General features: G+C 36.5%; 1 protein-coding gene across 3 annotated transcripts in view; it reads right to left on the bottom strand.

Moving 5' to 3' along the window:
• CLGN (calmegin) overlaps nt 1–24,033 on the bottom strand; it is a 53,875-nt gene that overhangs the window by 14,794 nt on the left and 15,048 nt on the right. For all 3 annotated transcript variants that reach the window (XM_005666858.3, XM_005666859.3, NM_001243207.1), the window contains 7 exon segments: nt 22,807–22,959; nt 20,004–20,077; nt 19,012–19,070; nt 14,900–15,041; nt 10,260–10,341; nt 8,719–8,911; nt 4,750–4,939 (listed from right to left, as the gene is read on the bottom strand). In XM_005666858.3, coding sequence (XP_005666915.1) covers nt 4,750–4,939; nt 8,719–8,911; nt 10,260–10,341; nt 14,900–15,041; nt 19,012–19,070; nt 20,004–20,077; nt 22,807–22,950 — 884 coding nt within the window. In that variant the 5' untranslated portion in view covers nt 22,951–22,959.

Raw genomic sequence — 24,033 nt, 5'->3', positions numbered from 1 at the left:
TAAAAAAAAAAGAAAAAAGAAAAATTATATAACAAAAAGATATTAAAAAAATGACTACTGCCTTTGGAATGGATAAGCAATGAGATCCTGCTGTGTAGCACTGGGAAGTATGTCTAGTCACTTACAATGGCACAAGAAAATGTGAGTAAAAATAAAGTATACATGTGTAACTGGGTCGCCATGCTGTACAGCAGAAAATTGAAAGAACACTGTAAACCAGCTATGAAGAAAAAAATTAAAATCATTATATAAAAAAAAGATATTAAAAAAGAAAAAAAAATTAGGACAAGCCTCAGAGTGAGAGAAATTATTTAATACTGCATATCCATATTAATTGACTATTACTGCAAAACAAATGACCCCCAAATATAGGGGCTTAAAGTAACATTTATTATTGCAGTTTCAGTATTGTGAAATCTGGGTACCACTGAACTGAGTCCTCTGCTCAGGGGCTGTGGCAGTTTGCAATCAATGCCCTGGCCAGGACTGCAGTCATCTCAGACTGAGGTGGGCAGCTTCTGAAGTGGTCTTCAAGGATCCTGGCTCCTGGTACTCATGCCGCCATGTGTAATCCCCTTTCCTTGAGTGTAGGTGGGATCTGATAACTTGCTATTAATAAACAGAAATCAGTAATGGGATGTTACTTCCAAGATTAAGTTATAAAAGATTGTGTATTAGTTTCCTTAGGCTGCTGTGACAAAATACCACCATCTGATTGGATAAATTGACAGAGATTTATTATCTCACAATTCTGGAGACCAGAAATCCAAGATCAAAGTTTTGGGCAGGGCCATACTCTCTGAAGGCTCCAGGGCAGGATCTTCCTTGCTTCTGGTGGCCGCTGATGACCTCTGTCGTGCAGATACATCACTGCAATCTGCCTCAGCTGTCACATGGTAGTATCCCTGGGCGACTGTGTCCAAATTTCCTTCTTCTTATAAGGACACCAGTCATACTGGATTCACGGCCCACTCTAGTCCAGTACTAATTCGTATTAACTTCATTACAGCTGCAAAGATACTAATTCCAAATAAAGTCACAATTCCAGGTTCTGGGTAGGCATGGAATCTTGGAGGACAGTGTCAAGCCAGTGGAGACATAACCTTCATCTTCTTGCGCTCTCTCTTCTCCCCTGCTTCCCCCTGCCTTGCTTCCCTGGAAGGGAGCTACCACATTGTGGGCTACTCTGTGGAGAGGTCTAGGTTGCAAGGAACCAAGGGAAGACTCTGGCCATCACCCAGCAAGTAACTGAGGCCCACAGTCCAACAACATTCATTCCCTGGAGAGACTGAATACTGCCAACACCCACTTGAGTGAGACTGAAAGTGGACCCACTCCCAGCTGTGCCTTGAGAAGACGACGGTCTCAGCTGACATCTTAACTGCGGCCCGAGAGACCCAGAGCCAGAGGACCACCCCCACCTCAAGCTGCACAGAGGCCTGAGTCAAAGAAACAGTGAGATAATGTGGTTCTAAGCCGCTAGATTGGGGGGGGGGATTTGTTACACAGAAATAGATAACTAATACCATACCTGTGTCCAGAATATAAAGAACTTTCATAACTCAATATTTAAAACAACCCAATTAAAACATGGGTAAAAAATTCTGAAAGGATACATCTCCAAAGAAACTGATATAAATGACAAGTCAATTAAATTGGGAAAATTAGTGATTAGTCATTAGAGAAATGTAAATGAAAAGTACAATTAGACATCACTACAAATATTTTAGAATAGCTTAAAAAAGAAAAGAAAAAAAAGAAAAACAAAAACATATAATATCAAAAGGTCAAAAAGCATAAACTTCCAGATAAAAGATAAATAAGTCTTGGGGATACAATATACAGCATGGTGACTATTATCTATTTGAAAGCTGCTAAAAGTGAATCTTAAATGTCCTCATCACAAGAAAAAAATTTTAACTATGAGAAGTGATGTATGTTAACTAAACAACGTAGTGATCATTTTGCAATATATACATGTAACAAATCATTTTGTTGTTACATGTAAACTAATGCAATAAGTCAATTATATTTTAATTAAAAAAACAGATATCCAAATGTTGTTAGGTAGAACATCTGGAACTCTTATATATAATGGTGGGAATGCAAAATGGCACAGCCTTTTGGAAAAGTTTAGCAGTTTCTTATCAATGTAAATATACACTTAACTGTACAATCACACTCCTAGGTATTTACTCCAAAAAAGGTAAAAATTATGTCTACACGAAGCCTTGTCCACAAACGTTTGCAACAAACAGCTGTATTCACAATTGCCCAAACTGGAAACAACCGAAACTTCCATCAACATGTAAATGGATAAATTATAACACATCCCTACAATGGGATATACTCCGCAATAAAACTAATCACTGATGTAAGTAAAAAATAGGGATGAATCTCAGAAAGCATCGAAGAGAAACAAAAGCTATATACCATTTGATTCCATTTTATATGATAGCCTGGAAAAGACAAAGCTGTAAGGGACAGAAATCACCTTAGTGGTTTTCAGAGGTTAAGGGTGGAAGGAGGAAACTGACTGTAGAAGGATATGAGAGGCTTGTGGGGGATGAGGAAAATATTCTACGTCATGATTGTGGTAGTGGTTACATCATTGTATATATTCATCAAAACTCATAGAACTGTATATCTAAAAAAAATGGACTTAACTATATAAAAATTATACTTCAATAAATCTGAAAGAAGAGTTCTCTTGTGGTACAGTGGGTTAAGGATCTGGCATTGTCACTGCAGTGACTTGGGTCACTGCTATGGCATGAGTTTGATCCCTGGACTGGGAACTTCTACATGCCATGGGCATGGCCAAAAAATTTTTTTAAATTATAAATAAATAAATCTGGAGTTCTCACTGTTGCTCACCAGGTTAAGGACCCAACACTATCTCTGTGAGGATCCAAGTCCGATCCCTGGCCTTGCTGAGTGGCTTAAGGATCCGTCGTTGCCGAGAGCTGTGGTGTAGGTAGCAGATGCAGCTCAGATCTAACACTGCTGTGGTTGTGAAGTAGGCCGGTAGCTGCAGCTCTATCTGACCCCTAGCCCAGGAACTTCCATATCCCACAAGTGCAGCCGTAAAAAGTAAAAAAAAAAAAAGAAAGAAACCTGACAGAAAAAATACGCAGGCAGAAACCAGCAAATACAAGGACAATACTTGATGACCAAATGGATTGCAAGGTTAGTCGAACATTAGAAAAACCAATTCACCATACTAGGATAATAAAGGAGAAATGCCATATGATCATCTAAACAGATGCACAAAAAGCAATTTTACAAAATCCAACATCCAATGGGGAGGGGGAGAACTTCTTCATAAACTAAGAACATAAGATTTTTTTTACTCATAGTACTTATCTCTTTATGTAGTCCCCTCCCAATGGCACCAGGGTTGATCTGTGTGACAAATAGATGGCATATCACTTCTGAGATTAGGTTATAAAGGCACACTCTCTCTCCCTCTTGGACCCCTCCCTCTGGGGCAGCCATCTGCCAGGCCCTGAGAGACCTGAGGAGAGGCCCAGGTGACAGCGAATGGAAACTTCCTGACAACAGCAACAAAAGCCAGTGGGAAGCAGATCCTCCAGCCGCCCAGGTCAAACCTTCAGATGTACACGGCTCTTACAGGCAGCTTGAATACCCTCAGGAGCCTCATCCAGAACCAGTGAGAAAGCCACTCCAGATTCCTGCCTCTCAGAAACTAGGTGAGTTCACGCTGTCTTCAGCTGCTATGTTTTTTGGTAATTTGTTACACAGCAATAGATAATCAATAGGGTTACATATATAAATACATAAAGAGAGACAATCTACTTAGCAAAATCATAAGAGTTACCAATAGGCAGAAAAAAAAAACGTTCTTAGGAATAAAGGTAACAAGATTTTCATGGAGAAATTACAAAGCACATTTGAAGGATGAAGAAAACCTCAGAAAATGGAGTAATATGGAGATATCTCTCACCATCCAAATGCAAGCTATGGGACGTCTGGAACTGAATACATTTTTTTAAGGAAAATACTCACAATCCTGGCAGAATGGAAACCACACAAGTACACAGCCAGTGAAAAATTTATGTGTAAGCAAACTCATATGAGTGAATCCCATATAGGTTTATAAGATGCTGAGGATATGGTTATTTTAAGCCAGCTAGTTATTAACTGAAAAGACTGCAACAATGTAAAGGATGCACACATATGCCATATGCATTCTTTGGTAAAGATCAAACTGGGAATTAAAGTGTTGGTATTTTAGACTCATGGAATTTTTCCCCCACAGCACTGAAAGTATACAAAATAAAAATACTATATTGGGAGTTCCTGTCGTGGCGCAGTGGGAACGAATCCAACTAGGAACCATGAGGTTGCAGGTCTGATCCCTGGCCTCGCTCAGTGGATTAAGGATCTGGCATTGCTGTGGCTGTGGTGTAGGCTGGCAGCTGTAGCTCCAATTAGACCCCTAGCCTGGGAACCTCCATATGCCTTGGGTGTGGCACTAAAAAAGAAAAAAAAAAAAAAACTCTACTGAAAAAGACAAAATTAAAATATAAATTAAAATGAAAATTAAGATAATTAAAAGGCAGGAAAGAACAAAATCCATTTTAGAGAAATATTTCACCCAAAATAGTCAAAATAAATAGTTCTCATGTTTAAAAGAGTAAGTTTCATTGGTTGTAAACTTCACTTATATGCTACATTTCAGTACTTTATGCCAAATGATGCTTTGCTGCTGAATTCTTTGCTTACCAATCTTCCGGTTTGACGGCAGAAAGATCAGGGATTTTCACTCTTTCATCCCAATCATCAGGTTTTTCATCATTGGGATCTTCAATTTCTTTGGGGGGATTGATAGGTGGAACCACATCCTCTAGTAGGCTTCCTTTGTTTACAACTATTTGATCGATCAATACTTCAAATGTGTCATCTGGATTCATCACTAAAGACCAATTTAAACATGTTACACTTACCATATTGATAGACATGTTAAAGATAATCTTCTAAATAATAAAACTACACTCAACTTCAATTAAAATTTTCCCCTAACCAGAGTAGAGGAATTACCAATGTATTAAATCAAAATATGCTGAAATTACTAGATATAATGCTTTCTAAAATCAAAGGTGAAACTCTAAGTAATAATTTAATAAAATGTTCCATTACTTCTCAAATAAAAAATACTCAACAGCTAACTCGGTTTAGGACTCACAGATTAGACATCTTTACTCTTTTATAACAGAGTACCACCCTATCTTCTTAAATATATATATATATATATATATATATATATATATATATATATGGGGCTTTTTTAGGACCACGCTACCCAGGTTTGGCGTCATATCAGAGCTGTAGCTGCCAGCCTACACCACAGCCATAGCAACACGGGATCCTTAACCTACTGAGAGAGGTCTGGGATTGAACCTGCATCCTTATGGATACTAATCAGGTTTGCAACCTGCTGAGCCACGATGGGAACTCCCTTCTTCAATATTTTAAAGTAATTGTTTGAAATGACCTCACATTTTTAAAAGCTGCAAGTATACTATGAAGAACTTTATTTTTTCTTGAATTACTTCAAAGTAAATTACTGACCTCATCTGTAACTTCCCTGAATGTTTTAATATATATTTGCTATAAACAGGGACATAACCCTACATAACCCCAACCTAGGCACCAATATCAGGAATTTAACACTGATACATCCTTTTCACTTCCTAGAAATCTATAAAGCTCATTGGCATTTCAAATTCAATGGTTTATGCACTGTAATATAAAATCTCTTAAGGATGACTTAAAATGTTCGACCTCACACTTTCATATGTTTGTTTCAAGATAAATTCTAGCTCTCTAAAAGTCCCTAAGCCAAAAGTTTCATAAAGGATTCCCTTATGACTTCCATGGCAAAATAAAAGCTCTCTCCTCCTTCTGTAAACACTGGGTAGGGAGTCCCTGAGTATAATTTATGCCTTTGGAAGAATAGGAAATGACAACAGCCACCTCACATTCACTTTCAGTAAGTTAAGGAAGTTGGAATTGACAGTAAATGTCAGGAGCATCCTGACTTAACTAGGTGAGTAGGCCACCACTTCCTGAAAAAACAGTTCTGAAGTAATAACAATCTCCAGAGATTTCAGTCACAACAATGCCAAATTATTTGTATCAAAATCAAGTACTGCAGAGAGTTCCTGCTGTGGCACAGCAGAAATGAATCCAACTAGTATCCCTGAGGATGTGGGTTTGATCCCTGGCCTTTCTCAGTGGGTCAGGGATCCAGCATTGCTGTGAGCTGTGGTGTAGGTTGCAGATGCAGCTCAGATCCTGGGTTGCTGTGGCTCTGGTGTACGCCGGCAACTATAGTTCTGATTTAACCCATAGCCTGGGAACTTCCATATGCCATGGGTGCAGCCGTAAAAAAGCAAAAAGAAAAAAAGAAGAATCAAGTACTGCAACTTATATACAAATTTAAATAACGCAAACACTCTGTATTTCCTCCCTTCTCTTTTTCCTCCACTATTTTCTCCTCTACTACAGCTGAGATTAGAAAACTCCAATATTACCACACAGAGGAAAAAAGTCAAGATTGAAGCAGAACTAAGAGTAAGATCTTAAATACAAAAAAAGCACTAGATACTTCCTAATTCAAAAAAAGACTTTTCTCAAGAAGAGTCCTGAAAAGAATATTTCTGAATAAAATTTTGCAACTGAAATTTTTAAAAATTACAGTAAAACAAAAAATACATGACAAATATACATATGTGAAAAGACATATTTGCCCAGAATCTTTTAGCCAAAAAAAATTCCATTTAGAAAACTTTAAATATTTGAAATGAATCTACAACAAAAGGCATTGGATTAATAGGTCTTTTAAAAGTACCCTGTAGGAGTTCCCGTCGTGGCGCAGTGGTTAACGAATCCGACTAGGAACCATGAGGTTGCTGGTTCGGTCCCTGCCCTTGCTCAGTGGGTTAATGATCTGGCGTTGCCGTGAGCTGTGGTGTAGGTTGCAGACGCGGCTCGGATCCCGCGTTGCTGTGGCTCTGGCGTAGGCCGGTGGCTACAGCTCCGATTCAACCTCTAGCCTGGGAACCTCCATATGCCGCGGGAGCGGCCCAAGAAATAGCAACAACAACAAAAAAGACAAAAAAAAATAAATAAATAAAAAATAAAATAAAATAAAATAAAAGTACCCTGTAAAGTTCTTAGAACAAAACAGAAGTATAGTAGTTTTAAAAATATAATAGTATTACAGAAAGTTTTTTTTTTTTTAAGGAAAAAAGTCACTCAATAATCCTAGTACAACAAAGTTTTTTTGTATAGTAATAAGAAAAGCAAATGCTTAAGAGTCAGACTGGAATAGAATTACTTTTGATTCCTAGAGCAAGTTACTTAACCTAATTAAGACAGAAACCACTCACCTCACGTGATGGTTCTAAACAAAGCATAGAGCACAGTACCTATCAGGTGATTAATAACAATTAAGTTTTTTCTTGTCTTTTTCTATTTATATGCATAATCTGTCTAGTGGACATCACGATGTGCCTCCAATTTGAGTCTTGTTTTCTTTCCCTATTTTAACATTATAAAAAGCTTTTCTTCCTTGTTGTAAACATTTTCATAGTTATCATCTTGTATTGTATAGAAAACCCCTAATGTAAAATTTGGGTTGCTTCCAATTTACAGTATATTTTTACATACAGTTCATTTTATTTCTTCTGGATTATTTTCTTTGGATAAATTCCTGAAAAGTGGAATTGTGGTGTCAAAGGACATAAACCTCTCATAGCCTTTGATATACACTACACCACACTGCTTTTGATCAGATTTATATAGTCTAATTAAATCACTTTTTCTGTTCTAATTATACTTTATCATTATTTTTATGTTTCTACAGTTTATGTTTCCTAAAACATCCAGCACTATTTTCCAACTTTAGAAAACGGTCTATCAACGTTGACAGTAAAAATAAAACTGGTCCCTACCTTTGTCAGACAAAATGAATGTTTCTGAAATGCAGTCTTTAGAAAGAAAACTGAAATACCTTATTCTTGGATGGAGCTGTCCTGTTAGGTTCTGATATGCTGTGATTTTAAGTAATCATGGGCAGACCGAAGCTCTATAACCATATGTACTTGGGAAGAGGAGAAATAATCCCATAGGGTGTGCCCCCGCTCCACACCCCCAAAGTCTAGCAAACTCCTAGTTAAGTAAGTAAAACTAAGTATGTTAAAAGATGGTTGCTCAATGCTTTCCAAGCTTACACATGTGACACAATCAGCATGCGGCAGGATACAACAATGACCACAACTGCCTACAGAATAAAGTCTAACATATAGGGCTTCTTCCTCTTTCATATTATTCATCAGTTTGCTATTCTTTCAGCACCACTCATGTCAAGGTGCCTAAAATATCCCTTTCCCCTTAATTATCTTCCATATTCTATCTACACTTCAAGACTAGGTCAAATATAATCTCCTTCAATAGGTTTTCTCCCAGTCTCCAAACTGGAAGTAATATTGCTTTTGAGCTCTTAGCTGTACCTCACCCTCATATGGCACTTCCTCTTCTACCTACCACTATAAGGTAGTGTCTTGTTTTCCTAAAAAGATGAGTTCCTTAACAATAGGATCTGTGTTTGTTTTTCCCAAAGCACTTATCATGAAAACATCAGTAGGCAGCAAATATTTTCAAATTAATGAATAAATTAAAAGGATATACCAAGGGTATAAAGATGAGTCTTCCTGTCTGTAAAGAACTTTTTAAGGTCTACATCTGGAGGTTTGGCATGTTTCTCTTCAAAAACTCCAGTTTTGGGATGTTTATGTCTGAAGATAAAATGAAGCTTATAATCTTCTCCACATTTATCTGGTCCAAACATAATGGTATAGGATGTCTTATCATAAAAGTTTTCCTAGAAAGAAAGATGAGTGCTGGAATTAGTCAAGAATTATTTAATAAATTTCTCTATTCTATCCCATTAGGTAGCATTTACAAAATGTACTAAAGGCTAATTCACCAAAGAATTAGTTGACACAATTACAATACAGGCTATAGAAAAAAGGTGTGTTTTTTTTGATGGACAAACTTCTTCCATCCTGAGGATGTAGGAAAGAAGCTGGAACCACCCTAGCAACATCAAGATATTCTTTAATTACTTTATGTACTTTTGTATCATTAATATTAAGAAACTTACGCATAGAGAAAAGCATACTGTGACCTTAAGACTACAATGTTTCTTTAGCCATTACCATTATTCAGTAAGACACTAGAAAATTATGCTTATCACAGAGTAAAAAAGAGATTCAGACTCAAAAACAGACAGAGATATGCTCCCTGTTTTACTACTAGTAATTTTTCTTCAGTTGGCATGGCCTACTGGTTAAGAGCATGGGATCTGAAGTCAGATACTGGGGTTCAAATACTACCACTGCCTTTAAACTAGCTGTGTGTGATCCTGAGCACATTTCTCAACCTCCCTATAATTCTGTTTCATCACCTCTGATGGAGATAATATTACTATGTATCTTGTAAGGTTTTTCTGAGTGCTTAGAAAAATACTTGGCATTTGACTTTACTGTTGTCACCGTACCTTAAGGTGATCATCACCTCACAAAACGGAAAATAAGATTCCACACACTACAAATGGATTCTCCTTTATCAGATTCTAGTAATAGTATATGAATCCTTTCATCTGTTTCACAGCCAGGTGTTCTGACAAACAGCTCATCAATGTCTCATTTACCTTATTTCTATTATACACAGAAACCCTGACACAGCCCCCTGAAGGAGGATGCTACAAGAAGTGTCTCCAGACTTCAAGTGGTCCCAATATAACCTGCTTCACTATGAAACCATTTTTAACTTAGTTAATTTTTGCAGGCTGCCAACCTCTGAACTGGCCTGTTTTATTTGGTTGTCCATTCTTTGCTCTATTATCTTACTTCTGTGAACAAGCTTATGATTATTAGTTTGTAAGGAAAATAACTATAAGCTCATCTTTCAGTGACATTTGTAAGTACCATGTTATTTTTTACTTTTAAGACATGGCAAACATTTTTATGTTGCTAAAGATTAGAAAACATGGCATCAAGTAACACAGCTGTGTGTGAAACTTGAAGGCACACTTCAAAAGCTACATAAACTCATGTTGAATAAAAATTTTGATTCCAGTTGAAAATGAAAATTTCAGGTGTGTCAATTACTCCTTAAAAATACTTATTAACTTTAATAAGGTTTTCTTAAACATTAAAATATCATACCAGATTCAAACCATCAGTGTCTGCTAGGAGTTTAATGTATGCACCTCCACAATCAATACCATCTTGAAAATTTACTTCATATCTAAATGAAGGGAAAAAGAATCATACTGCTGATAAATAAAAAGTACTGATTGCTCTTCAAAATCGAATGTATTACTCTCAATGATTTAAACGTGAACATTTTACATTACCAGAAAGCATATCCACAACCTATAAGGAATAAGCAGAAATGTCTTTTCTATGCACTTCCTTAGAATATTAAAAAATAGAATGATTACAATTAACTATTGAAAAGCCCATAAATTTGTTGAAATTTCCATTTTTTTTCATCAAAACAGTTGAATTAAGAATAAGATACTTTGGAGTTCCTAAAGTATCAGCGGAAATGAATCTGACTGGCATCCATGAGGAAACAGGTTCGATCCCTGGCCTTGCTCAGTGGGTTAAGGATCCGGCACTGCCCTGTGGCTGTGGTGTAGGAGGGCAGCTGCACCTCTGATTTGACCCCTAGCCTGAGAACCTTCATATGCCACAGGTGCGGTAAAAAGACAAAAAGATACTTTGACCAAAACTGTAATAGGAAACTTCAAATTAAAATAAGGTATGCACCATACATACTCTTTACAACCTCAAAAAGAAAGACTATAGGGATGAGAGCCACAGCATATATTTCTAAGAAATTGCTAACAATCTTAGATACATAGTTCACTACTAGTTTGTTTTTAGTTCAGCTATGCCTAAACCATGTTAAATAAATTGTGCATGTAATTAAATACTACCAGCAAAGAGATTTCATAATCTAAGGCAATAACCTGGAATATTTCAGACCATAACAGCCAGGTGACAGGGGAAATACAGTGTAACAGCTAAATGAGTGAACATGACATGGCCGCCTTTCCATGGATTTATAACACCATGTAGTCTTTAGCAAAAGTTTTGTTGTTGTTGCCTTGCATAGCAAATGAGACAGAATTACTGAACAATATTTAGAAGGGATTTTCAGTAAACTGATGAATCATATGTGACAAAAATCAATGAGGAAATGGCTATAAAAGTGAAAAACAGTGAAAACCCAAAAGGTTATTACTTGGTTTAATGAATTAAAACAGAGAGATGAAAACCAGAGAAGCAAACAGTAAATAGTGGTAATTTTAATAAAGTTCTACAGTTTAAAATGTTTCTGAAGAAACTTATGTAAAAAAAAAAAACATGCAAAACTTTGACCGTTTGAACCCAATTAATATATGCATTTTATATAGAAAAGAATAGAGAAGATACAGTAAAATTTTAAGTGATCTTTGAGTTGCTGGAGATTATATGGTGATTTCCCCTTCCTACTTTCTACTCAGCTTTATTTCTCAAAATATCTACAATAGTGGTTATGAGCAAGTACTTTGGAGTCAGAAAGACCTAGGATTTACTCTTGATTCTTCCACTGACTCTGGCGACACCTAAGCTAAAGGCATGCTATTGAAGCTCCAGTCTCTGTGTGCTTGTCTATAATGTGGGGACATTGCCCAAACCTACACCTCAAAGAGGTTATGATCATTAGAAGTTGTCACACATAGTGATGGCCAAAAAATGCTCCAAAATGTTAGCTTCTGTTATGACCAGAGAAAAGTTTTCTTTTGTTCTTTCTCGTTTTTTAAATAAATGAGTTTGTTTTCCTTAAAGCCTTATCAATACTTTTAAGCAGTAGCTGAAAAACGTATTATCCATGAAACATGTCTTTCAAGAGCGTAAAGTAAAAGAAATAATGCACAAAGTGAACTAAAGGTAAATATTTGCTATTCTTTTTTTTTTTTTTTTTTTTTTGTCTTTTTGCCATTTTCTTGGGCCACTCTCACAGCATATGGAGGTTCCCCCAGGCTAGGGGTCGAATCGGAGCTGTAGCCACCAGCCTACGCCAGAGCCATAGCAACGCTGGATCCGAGCTGCATCTGCAACCTACACCACAGCTCACGGCAACGCCGGATCCTTAACCCACTGAGCAAGGGCAGGGATCGAACCCGCAACCTCATGGTTCCTAGTCGGGTTCGTTAACCACTGCGCCATGACGGGAACCCCAATATTTGCTATTCTAAGTAAAATAAAAAGTGATACAGCTTTATTATAGAGATCTAAGGACAAAGGGTTCTGTGAAAAGGTCAGAACTAAAAATATCAATTGTGTAAATGGTCTCTATATATAAACACAGGTCTGCTGTCCTATTATACCTCGACTCAATCACTATGTCTATTTCATATACTGCAAACTTCCAGAGTTTTCAAGTTAATAATTTGTGCCTATTATAAACAGTTCACAATGGATTTGAGAATCAGTGAAATGCATGCCATAGAGCTTGACTGCTGCTAACCTTAAATCACAGGAAAAGTGAGGACGAATGCAGAGTATGCGTTAACCCTACTTTCTTTAGTGTATCATTTCCTAAACGTCCCATGAAATAGTAATTATTATTAGGGGGGAAAATACTTCTGTGGTCACATATGTTTAGGAAACACAATATTCAAGTTAAAAACAGGTTTTTATAAAGAGTTCCCTTCGTGGCTCAGCACTTAACAATCCTGACTAGGATCCATCAGGATGTGGGTTCAATCCCTGGCCTCGCCCAGTGGGTGAAGGATCTGGCATTGCCGTGAGCTGCGGCATAGGTCTCAGATGCAGCTGGGATCCTGTGTTGCTGTGGCTGTGGTGTAGGCTGACAGCTGCGGCTCTGATTTGATCCCTAGCCTGAGAACTTCCATATACCACGGGTGTGGCCCTAAAAGGCAAAAAAAAAAAAAAAAAACAAACAAAACCTAAACAGGATTTTATACATAATAACTCTCAAAGTCTTTAGCAGGCAAATATGATTCCTGATCTCCAAGGTTCAGATAGTCTCAGTTTCTGAAACTTTTATGACCAGATAATGCATATTAATATGTACACAATTTGGGAAAAGCAGCTTTAGAGAAAAGGTATATCATAAATGCATAGTATTTACAGTAGTCAATATAAAATTTCTTCATTTATCCCATTTCATTTTATCAATATTAAGAAAAACAAATATGCACTATCCTCCTTTAAACTGTTTTCAAGTGTAGTTCCCATCATGGCTCAGGGAAAGGAATCTGACTAGTAGCATCCATGAGGACGCAGGTTTGATCCCTGGCCTTGCTCAGTGGTTAAGGATCTAGTGTTGCTGTGAGCTGTGGTGTAGGCCACAGATGCAGCTCAGATCTGGCGTTGCTGTGGCTGTGATATAGGCCAGCGTCTTCAGCTCCATTTCAACCCCTAGCCTGGGAACCTCCATATGCCGCAGGTGTGGTCCTAAAAAGACAAAAAAATATATACATATATTTTTTTTCAAGCATATCAAAGACTGCTAAACAATTCTTGATTTTTTTTTCCAGGATAATAACTTCACAACTGTTTTAATAATTTTTTAGACTTATTATATAATCTTTGCTTCTAAACTTTTAAGCTATCTTTCACTTACTTGCCTAGCAGTGATTTACATTTTCTAAAAATACCAAATTTGATTCATTTTATGCTGGAGAAGTTAAACTTTATATATTTTCCTTTATCTTTTCACTTAAGCCACAAAAAATTAAAATAGAAAATATTATATCCACCTAAGTTCAACAGAATAATAAGATTATTTTCAAATTTCCAAGGAAAAAGAGATACCAAAGTCTAAAAAATGACAAATAACATCAAGCTCAAATTTAATCCCAAAATAATTATAATATTTTTAACTTATTTAAATGGCTGTATATCTTTGATATTTAATATTTTTAATTTATTGCAATAACAGTGGAACTAAGCCAAAGCACCACAACTGAAAAATTAAGCCAATTACACCAAATGCCATATTGTTTTAAATTCCTAAAATACAAAATGGCATTTTAGTTACAGGACATAGGAATATAATTAACATGTTCACAAAAAAGTCGGTTCTGGAGTGTTAAGTTTATAGTTATTGGTAGTTCCTTATGCTGTAATTAACATTGGACAGCCCAATCTTCTGATGTAAGGCAGAAAGTAACATTTCTACATTTCTACATCTTGTTTTTACTAGTTTACTGGTTTTATACTTGAATTTATAGATCTATTCTTGTTGTATACTAGAATAGGTGAAATAAGCTTGATGAATTCATACCTGATGTTACAACAGTTATACATGCAAACAACATCACAATAAAACTAGTTTATGTCACCCTGCAGGGTAGGGAAGGACTGTGAGAACATGTGCCCTTTAAAAGGGCCTTTCCTCTTTAAAATAAATTTGCTACCTTTGAATCTTATAACTGGTTTAACAGCAATATTTACTGTTCCATTTTGAATATACTGAAGTTAATATATCTTAAAAGCAAATAATCTTAAGTGAAGAATTAAAAATGGTGATTTTGGCATGCGTCATATAGTTTACGGTGGTGGAATGCTACATAGTAACAGCATATACTATATATTTTTTCAGCTAACCTGCTTTTCACTAGAAACCTCAGGGTGTTTGTTTATATACACACATTGTAAATGAAACAGAAAAGGAAAACCTGGATTTTTCCCATTTTATACCCATTATACCTATATTCAGAAGTCAAATCATACAAAACTAATACAAATGTCAGAAAAAGTATTAAAGCATTAATAAAACTTACTGAACTATCAGAGGTCTATCAGCAAAGACGAAGGGTTTTGCTAATATGGCAGATATTGCATGATGCTTTGCTCTAGATTTCAATACCAGTCCTCGGTCACCAGGTACTCGGTTTTCTTTCAACTCTTCTATTTCCCATCTTCCTAAAATACAAAACAAAGCAAGTTAAACTAAAACCAAAAACAATTACTTAAGAATTATTCATCAGCAGTGGTGGCCAATAAAATTTCTGCATGAAGGGTGATTTTGGAAAAATAAGATTACATTTTAAATCAGGAAATAATATCTGAGCTTGTATGTATGTCTGCTCTTTTTTACCCCTCTTATCAGAGAATGGTCTCATTTTCTTAGCTAAAACTATGAAAACTACTAAGTAACAGACACTACAGTATTTAATTAAAGCACTTCTAAAGCTGGCTTAGTTTGGATTTCTCTGAAAGACTTTTTTTTCCTTTTTTTTGTCTTTTTGCCTTTTCTAGGGCCGCTCCCATGGCATATGGAGGTTCCCAGGCTGGGAGTCCAATTAGAGCTGTAGCTGCCAGCCTACGCCAGAGCCACAGCAACGCCAGATCCAAGCTGCGTCTGCAACCTACACCACAGCTCACGGCAACGCCGGATCCTTAACCCACTGAGCAAGGTCAGGGATCGAACCCGAAACCTCATGGTTCCTAGTCGGATTTGTTAATCACTGCACCACGACGGGAACTCCTAAAAGACTTTCTAATCAATGAAATCACAAAATGTCGTCTGTCTCACAGGGTTCACCAGCATTGCATTTTTAAGATGAGGTATTTTTAAATTACATAGGAGACAAAATATATCCTTAACACAAAAATAAGGAGTTTGCTTCAGTCTATTTATTTTGAAATTCACAGAATTCATCAGCTGCTTTTCTTACTCCACAGAAGTTACTATAGGGATTTAAATTTTAGTTTGAAATTTGTATGCCCAAAGAACACATACTGCAGTTACCCTTCCCAAGCTAAAGCCAAGCAGCTCTCAAAACTTTTGGCCAAGTAAGTCACACACACTGGATAAGCACTGGGCTGTAGCAAGAAAGATGAGTTAGGTTCTCCGGGCTGGAATTTCCCAAGTTTAAGATCAGGATGCTCTTGAAATTAGATTGTGGGCTGCCTACAATGCAAAGTTAGGTGCAGCCCAAAAGTTACAGGTTGGATTTTATTCCTTTACTCTTTTTAAAACAAAAAATAATGTATATCAATTTGTATAAAATGTTATACTTTTGAAAATTAGAGGCATTGAAAATTGAATCCAGCGAAGATGGGCTATTTTCCAGTATTGTGCTAACTTGAAATATTAATGAGCACTTTTGAATTACTAATGCACTTTCTATGTTTTTTCTCCCTAAAAGACTGTCAAGAACCTGAGCAATCTCATGAATTGAAGAGGGGTGCTTTTTGGTCTCACTGTGCACGCTTCACTGGGTTTTTAAAAATTCATTTTTTTTTTGAGTTTTCAGGTTTCTTTTCCTTTTTGTCCCCTAGTTAGGCTACTTCATATTTTCTTATACTGAATTCACTTGGTGTTTCCTCTCTCACACAGATGATCAACTCTATCACCATAAACCTGTGGTTTGACCAAACCAAAAGGGTCTTCTTTTAAGAAGTAACAACTTTATCTTTAGAATTTTCAGGATAGTAAAGGATTTTTAAAACTATGTTGTCTTTTTTTGCAACATAGTTACCAGCTATGAAAATGTACTATCTAAAGTACACTTACCAGCTATGAAAATGTACTATCTAAAGTTATTACTTTTAATTTTAGAAAATTTGTGACAAGGTGATTATTCCTCAACGTTAAGAGGTTTTTCCCACCTTCAAATCAACAACTTTCCATTAACCAGTGATTTACTCAAATTCTATAAAAGATAATATAAGTTCTGATGTAAGTCAAAATTCAAATATAATTCACACAATTTTGTAAGATATCCTGAAAGTTGGTCACTTAAAGAATTGATGATTTATCAAATACCCACACTTTTATTAATATCTTTGAAAACTTTAAATAAATCTCCAAGGAGTTCCCATCATGGCTCAGTGGTTCCGACTAGGAACCATGAGATTGCAGGTTCGATCCCTGGCCTCGCTCAGTGGGTTAAGGATCTGGTGTTGCCATGAGCTGTGGTGTAGGTTGCAGACGCAGCTCGGATCCCGCATTGCTGTGGCTCTGGCATAGGCTGGCAGCTATAGCTCCGATTCGACCCCTAGCCTGGGAACCTCCATATGCTGAGGGAGCAGCCCAAGAAATGTCAAAAAAGACTAAATAAATAAATAAATAAATAAATAAATAAATCTCCAAATGCAAACCCTGTTCCCCAGCACATAATGCTTCACATAGATCTGCTTGCTCCTGAAAATCTAGGAATTAGTTTTACACAAGTGGCACTGGAAAAAAGCTGTGATTAATGACTACAAACACTAAATAATCCTGGAAAGAAACTGAGACTGGTCTCAACTAACCACTGTATAAACAACATTGCCAACGCTGATATACAAAATGCCATTTCAGGACCTGAAACTTTAAGAGATTCTGTATTTTTCAAAGTTGCTTTCAAGAAGTTGAAAAAAGTCAACCAACCACACCAAATTGAATATGCTAAGATATTATTTTCATTGATAATCATGTTTAATAAGACTACTGACCAAACTTGGGTGTTAAGAAGCTTGTCTTTTACTTGCTTGATTGATTTCTAATAATAAGTTGGGGGGGAAACCTCATTTAAACATTAGGAGTCATTTCTGTCCAGCAGGAGAGACTTAAACTCATTCAATAAAATAGACCACATCTTAAAAAAAAAAATTTTTTTTTTCTGGCTACACCTGTAGCATGTTGAAGTTTCCAGGCCAGGGATTAAACCCACACCACAGCAGTGACCCAAGCTACTGCAGTGACAACACTGGAACCCTAACCTGCTGTACCACAAGGGAACTCCAAAACAGACCATGTGTTAATTTTAGGAAAATTCCATCAACAGGTCCTTCTAAGATAAAAACATACAGCAAGTATCTATTCAATGTTGTCCTAAAAAACTGTAAAGTAAGCTAAACATCGATGTTTTAAGGTCAGGTATTCTGTTTGATGGTGTATACACCTATGGGTATTACTTTAGGTACTGTTCTACCTTGGAGACCTGCTACTTCTTCAAGGGAAATTATTATTTTTCTCTAAATGGATTTAGACTGAATACATAACTGCTTATTTTGTGCATATAGTAGAGTTCTTTGGAGTACCAAACACATATAGGCACAGAAGATTTGCTGAGATGGGAACACTGCAAAGGAAGATGTGCAGGTATCAGCTTTATCTCACACTGAAACAAACACTACCAAAAGGAAGTAGACAGTTGACATCCTACCCATACTGTTATTTGTCTTACTGCTATTCTCTTGCGAAGCCTGTTGGAGTCTGAGTGTAAGGTCACATCCTAATGGGTCTAAGGTCCTCTAAGAGAGAGGAAATTACCACTATCCATCACCTTAACCAAGGCTGAGCGTGCTTTAGGCCATAACAATTGAAAAGGCTGGTTTTAGACTAGGAGGAGGAAGAAATTCTTTCATCATACTCCGGGAGAGTTCTAATAAGGAAGAAAAGACATTTGCATGTAGGACTTTTCTTTCTGTGGCTAATTCTATCAGCGAGCCAATGATAATGGTTGTGGGCCTGGAGACATGGGCTCCAGGAGTAGCCACATTTCTCAGAGCTCTCATAAATGCCCTCTGCTTTGCATTCTGTAGGAGGATCTTGCAGTAAATGATGACGTGATTTAAGTGGGGCCCATACTGGAGATGAAATGGTAGAGAATGGCAGTAGACTGGGAAATCCTGCTTCAGGAATTGGTAAAGACTACCTGTAGTGCAGTGAAAATTCAACTGTTCAGAAGCAAAAAAAGAAAAAAACCCTGAATGCTGGCTCAAGCATAGATTACCCAGGGACTTTCAGAAATAACTGGAAAGGAAACAAAAGATTGAGCTTTCTATTGTGAATCAGTATGTGGCCTCAAGCCCTACATATATATTTAATAGAAACACAATCTCAAAAGCTAGGAATTCTTGGTCACACCGGTTGTATCGAATATTTAAATAAATATTTTACCATCATATATAGAAATCTCTGCATCTGTATCATCTTTTTTTGCTTTTGATAAGACCCACCTAAAAGTTGAAAGAAATGTGTATCATTAAAAATAAAATTAACAATTTAGAGATACAATGCATGTTTGAAATACAAGAAAAGATTACCCAGCACTCACTTTTCATTCTAAGATAAAGGAATACTTAGAGGCTAAAGAAGGATGTCTATACATAATCTTGCAAGGCGAGAGTCAAATTAAATTTGGAATCTGTAATTTACTAGCTGCATGATCACAGGTAAGATACACTGAGCCTCACTTTCCTTACTGATAAAAGGCAGATAACGACAGTATTTACCTACCTACTTAGGACAGTGTTTGCTATATAATAATCAACAAATGGGAGTTCCCGTTGTGGCGCAGTGGAAACAAATCCAACTAGGAACCATGACATGAGATTGCAGGTCTGATCCCTGGCCTCACTCAGTGGGTTAAGGATCTGGCGTTGCTGTGAGCTGTGGTGTAGGTTGCAGACGTGGCTTGGATCTGGCATTGCTGTAGCTGCAGTGTAGGCTGGCATCTGTAGCTCCGATTAGCCCCTAGCCTGGGAACCTCTATATGCCACAGGTGCGGCCCCCAAAAGCAAAACAAAACAAAACAAAAAACAAATAACTTTATTTTTTTTTTACCATTATTTAGGATGGAACATTAGCTTCAATTTGTAATCTGAAGTTAATTCTTAATATCTGTTCTAAGGAATGAAGAAATGCAGTAGGATTTCACTTTACAGTCATAATTCATTTGTATGTTTTCTTTGTATAAATAAATAACGATTCAAATTAAACACTTCTATCAACAATAAAAATGTGTTAAGGTACTGGCTTACAATGTCAAATAAAGCAGTTTAACCATTTTTTATACTTCTGAGGTAGAGGCAATTTTCATAGGCTAACAACCAATAGTTTCAAAAAAGCTAATCCAAGAAAGGAAAAAATTCTCCTGAATGAATACTCACCCAGCCAACCTTCCACTATCAAAAGTTTCTGTAAAATATACTTCGCCTAGAGGCTGAGGTGTCTTGTATTTAATCTAGAAAAAAAAAAAAAAAGATTTTAAAAATCTAAAGTTATTCATCCTGACAAATATTTTAAATAATCTCACTAAGAATCTAGTTTGGAATGCACATATGGGGAATATAAGTAGAAGATGCCATGATCTCTGGCCTCAAAGCTTTGTATTTTACTGGTAATAATAATTAAAAAAAAAAAAGAAACAAACAAAAAAAAACCCAGAGGAATATAAGAGATACATGAGGGAAAAAAAAAACACCTTGTGCAAAGAATACACAGACTCCTAATACAGGCAGACTGGGAGGCTTCAAGATACAAGGCCTTGCAAGGATTCTTATGACAGTATTTGTGGATAGGAGTTCCCACTGTGGCTCAGTGGAAACGAATCTGACTAGCATCCACGAGGATGCAGGTTTGATCCCTGGCCTTGCTCAGTGGGTTAAGGATCCAGTGTTGAGCTGTGGTGGAGGCCAGAAGTTGTAGCTCCAATTCGACTCCTAGCCTGGGAACTTCCATGTGTCATGGCTGTGGCCCTAAAATGCAAAAAAAAAAAAAAAAAAAGGCGGGGGGGGGTAAGAATCATAGATGAAAACAGCAAAATCAAAAGCATATGAGATGAGAAACTTAGTATAAAGTTAGTTTAGGTTAGTTTAAAATTAACTCTTTGGGGAGTTCCCATCGTGGCACAGCGGAAACAAATCTGACTAGGAACCATGAGGTTGTAGGTTCGATCCCTGGCCTCGCTCAGTGGGTTAAGGATCTGGTGTTGCCACAAGCTGTGGTATAGGTCACAGACTTGGCTCGGATTTCATGCTGCTGTGGCTGTGGTGTAGGCTGGCAGCTGCAACTCCAATTCAACCCCTAGCCCAGGAACTTCCATATGCCATGGGTGCCGACCTCAAAAAAAAAAAAAGACAAAATTATTAACTCTTAAATTTCACTGTTACATGAATAGAGCATGATGACACCATTTTGAAAAATTAGTAACCCAGAGGGAAAAAAGAGTCAATGGAGAAAGGACTGCAAAGCAATTATCTACAAGGCACTGTTTCCAGTGCCAAGTAAGCTGCTAGGATGATAATGATGATATGAATGGTGGTAGGAAGGCTTTTAATCCTGTGGGAGAGAGGCCAAATACTGTGCATACTCTTGTACAGTTAGACTCTTGCACAACTTAAAAATATGAGCCCAGGCTGTCTGGTTCTAAGGTTATCCACTTAACCACTACACTACACAAAATGAACCAATAAGATAATTTAAAAGATTTATTGACAAATTACCTAAAGATGATTTGACTTGATGATGAATAAATAAAATTCTGCCTATAGTAATAGATAAATCTTGGTACTTTCTGAAGTGGCCTCTGTGATTTTTCTTAAAAGATGAATCATGACATTTCTCAGCCTTACGAGAAAAGGATGCAGAAGCACTTTTCCCATTTTCACTGTTCTTACACTTCCCTGATAGTATATTTCCTATCTGTTTAAGGGAGGAAAATCAGTAATTAAACAAAATTCCACATAATTACTAACAGGGTCAAGACTCTACTATGAGAATTGCCAATCTCCTATGAGGTTTACTGAATACAACCTCACTGTTCTCTGTATATTTATAGACTAGCAAAATGGGCAATGGTGTCACAAGAGGCTTCCTTCTGTTAGAGGATGCTTTAAATAACCTGCAGGTTATTTTGTGCTTCATTTTTATGTTACTTGTTCTTTACCATGCCTAGATTACTCAATGCTACAAAATTAGAAGCATCAACAATTATTCTTTCCCCATTTCTATTCAAATTATCACCAAATATAGTTAAAAGTCATAGGTACCTGCCAATTTCTCTTAAATATTAACCTCCAAAACCCCTCATAATAGCTGTATCTAAGTCAGCCATTAGCATCTAGAATACTTTCTGTGGATCACAGAACCAGGTTTAAAAGAAATTTCCTTATGGACCTTAAAACTTAACAGGAGAGAGGATATTCACCTTAAATAGCTAAACAACAGTTGCATTTATAAATAAAAAACTCTAAAAGGAAGTGAAGCAAAGGAGTCTGTAACAACTATTCTCCTCGGCCCTTTAAACAGCAGCTAGAACAACAGAACCAATGTTTTCTCATCAAAATATTTCTGGAAAAAATTTTGATTGTCTCAATATTAGATATGAATATTTCTCAATGTGAAAGCTCTCATGGCTTGTCTAAGTGACGAAAATCTCTCCAGTTTTCCAAACTCCTGTCAGTCACCACCTCCAGACCCATGCTTAATGAATGCTGAGACAGAAACGTTGTGAGCTTTTCAATGCCTACCTATCCTCACACCCCTTTCTAATTCACCCTCCTATTGAGCATTTTCTTTCCAAACAAAGAATTGCTAGTTTATTTACTTCTAGGAGAACTGAAAATTTTACTACTTTTTCTTTTATCTGAAAAGGGCTGGCAGTTTCAGAAATAAGACTAAAAACCTTTCTCCTAGCTAAAGTATTGAGTCCTCTTGAGCCAGTGACAAAGTCATAGTTTGATACTAAAAATTTTCCCAAATTTATTTGGTAATAAAACTATGCTAAGTATCATGCACACATTTCTGTAGCACATAGGCACCCTAAAAAACACAGCAACAAATAGCTGGAAAAAAGCCTTATTTTTTCTATTTACTCAGAAACTATTCAAATGGAAATGAATTTTAAGAAATCAGTCACGCTTATGTATCATGTAAAGGAACAGTTTATAGCTGATTTCTCAATAACCTTACCTCTGAGGAAAGTTCCTCTTCACTACCATCAATCTCTTCTGAATTTTCATCAAAGTCATCTATCTCAACACTATCATCCATAAATTCTGCATTAATTGAGATGAACAGAAGACCCAAACATAGCCGAAAGCCGTGGAAACGCATATTTATTATCTGTGAAATTGACAGTAATCAGTAAAATAAAACAAAGTTGTGAAAAATGCGTAAGTAAACTTATAAAGAAATAATTTCTCTTTAATACCTTTTATTCCCCCTTAGGATGGCTCTTAAAAAAATCATTACCAAAATCATTTAAATTATGCTTTGAACAAGTCATAATACAAACTTCAAGTCTCACAGGATTCTATAGCTGAAGACCTGTCTCCAAAAGCAAAGAGCCAATGGCACAAACCTAAAGATACAGATAACAGTGATCACCAAACTCATAATATGTGCTCCCCCTTTAAAAAAAAGATCATGATTCCTATTCACTCGAGTTACTTTTTTATTATAATGTTTGCCTAAGTGTAAAGAAGCATACAATTTTATAAAAACAAAATGCATTTATATATAAGCACCCTAAAAAAACAAAGAAAAATAATTTTAGCACAATTTAATGTGACAGTCTTTTAATCAAATCACAGCCAAAAATTCAAATACAGGGCTTACTGCAATCAGGTTGACTGCTATGAATAAAGTTCTTTTGCATTTATCATCCCCATAATATTTTGATGACTCAATTACATAACTATTTCTCCATTCAAGTACCGTAAAACTTCTGGTTCCTCATAGCATTAATTGAGATAAGTAGAAGCCAAATATTATTTGGCTGCTTTCTTAGCAGAAATACATATTTTATATAATTATACCCTCCTCCATTCCCATTAATATGTTAAAAATTCAGGAGTTCCCGTCGTGGTGCAGTGGTTAACAAATCCAACTAGGAACCATGAGGTTGAGGGTTCAATCCCTGCCCTTGCTCAGTGGGTTAAGGATCTGGTGTTGCCTGCCGTGAGCTGTGGTGTAGGTTGCAGACACGGCTCGGATCCTGCGTTGCTGTAGCTCTAGCATAGGCTGGCAGCTACAGCTCCAATTAGACCCCTAGCCTGGGAATCTCCATATACTGTGGCAGCAGCCCAAGAAATAGCAAAAAAGACAAAAAAAATAAATAAATAAAAAATAAAAAAAATTCAAGTTTTACTTCCTGGTGGCAGTGGACTCAAATAAGTAAATAGGAATACAGAAATT

The sequence above is a fragment of the Sus scrofa genome, chromosome 8, assembly GCF_000003025.6.
Source record: "Sus scrofa isolate TJ Tabasco breed Duroc chromosome 8, Sscrofa11.1, whole genome shotgun sequence".
Taxonomy (NCBI): Eukaryota; Metazoa; Chordata; class Mammalia; order Artiodactyla; family Suidae; genus Sus; species Sus scrofa.
Note: the sequence above shows the minus strand (reverse complement) of the source record. Positions and strands in the feature narration are given on the sequence as shown.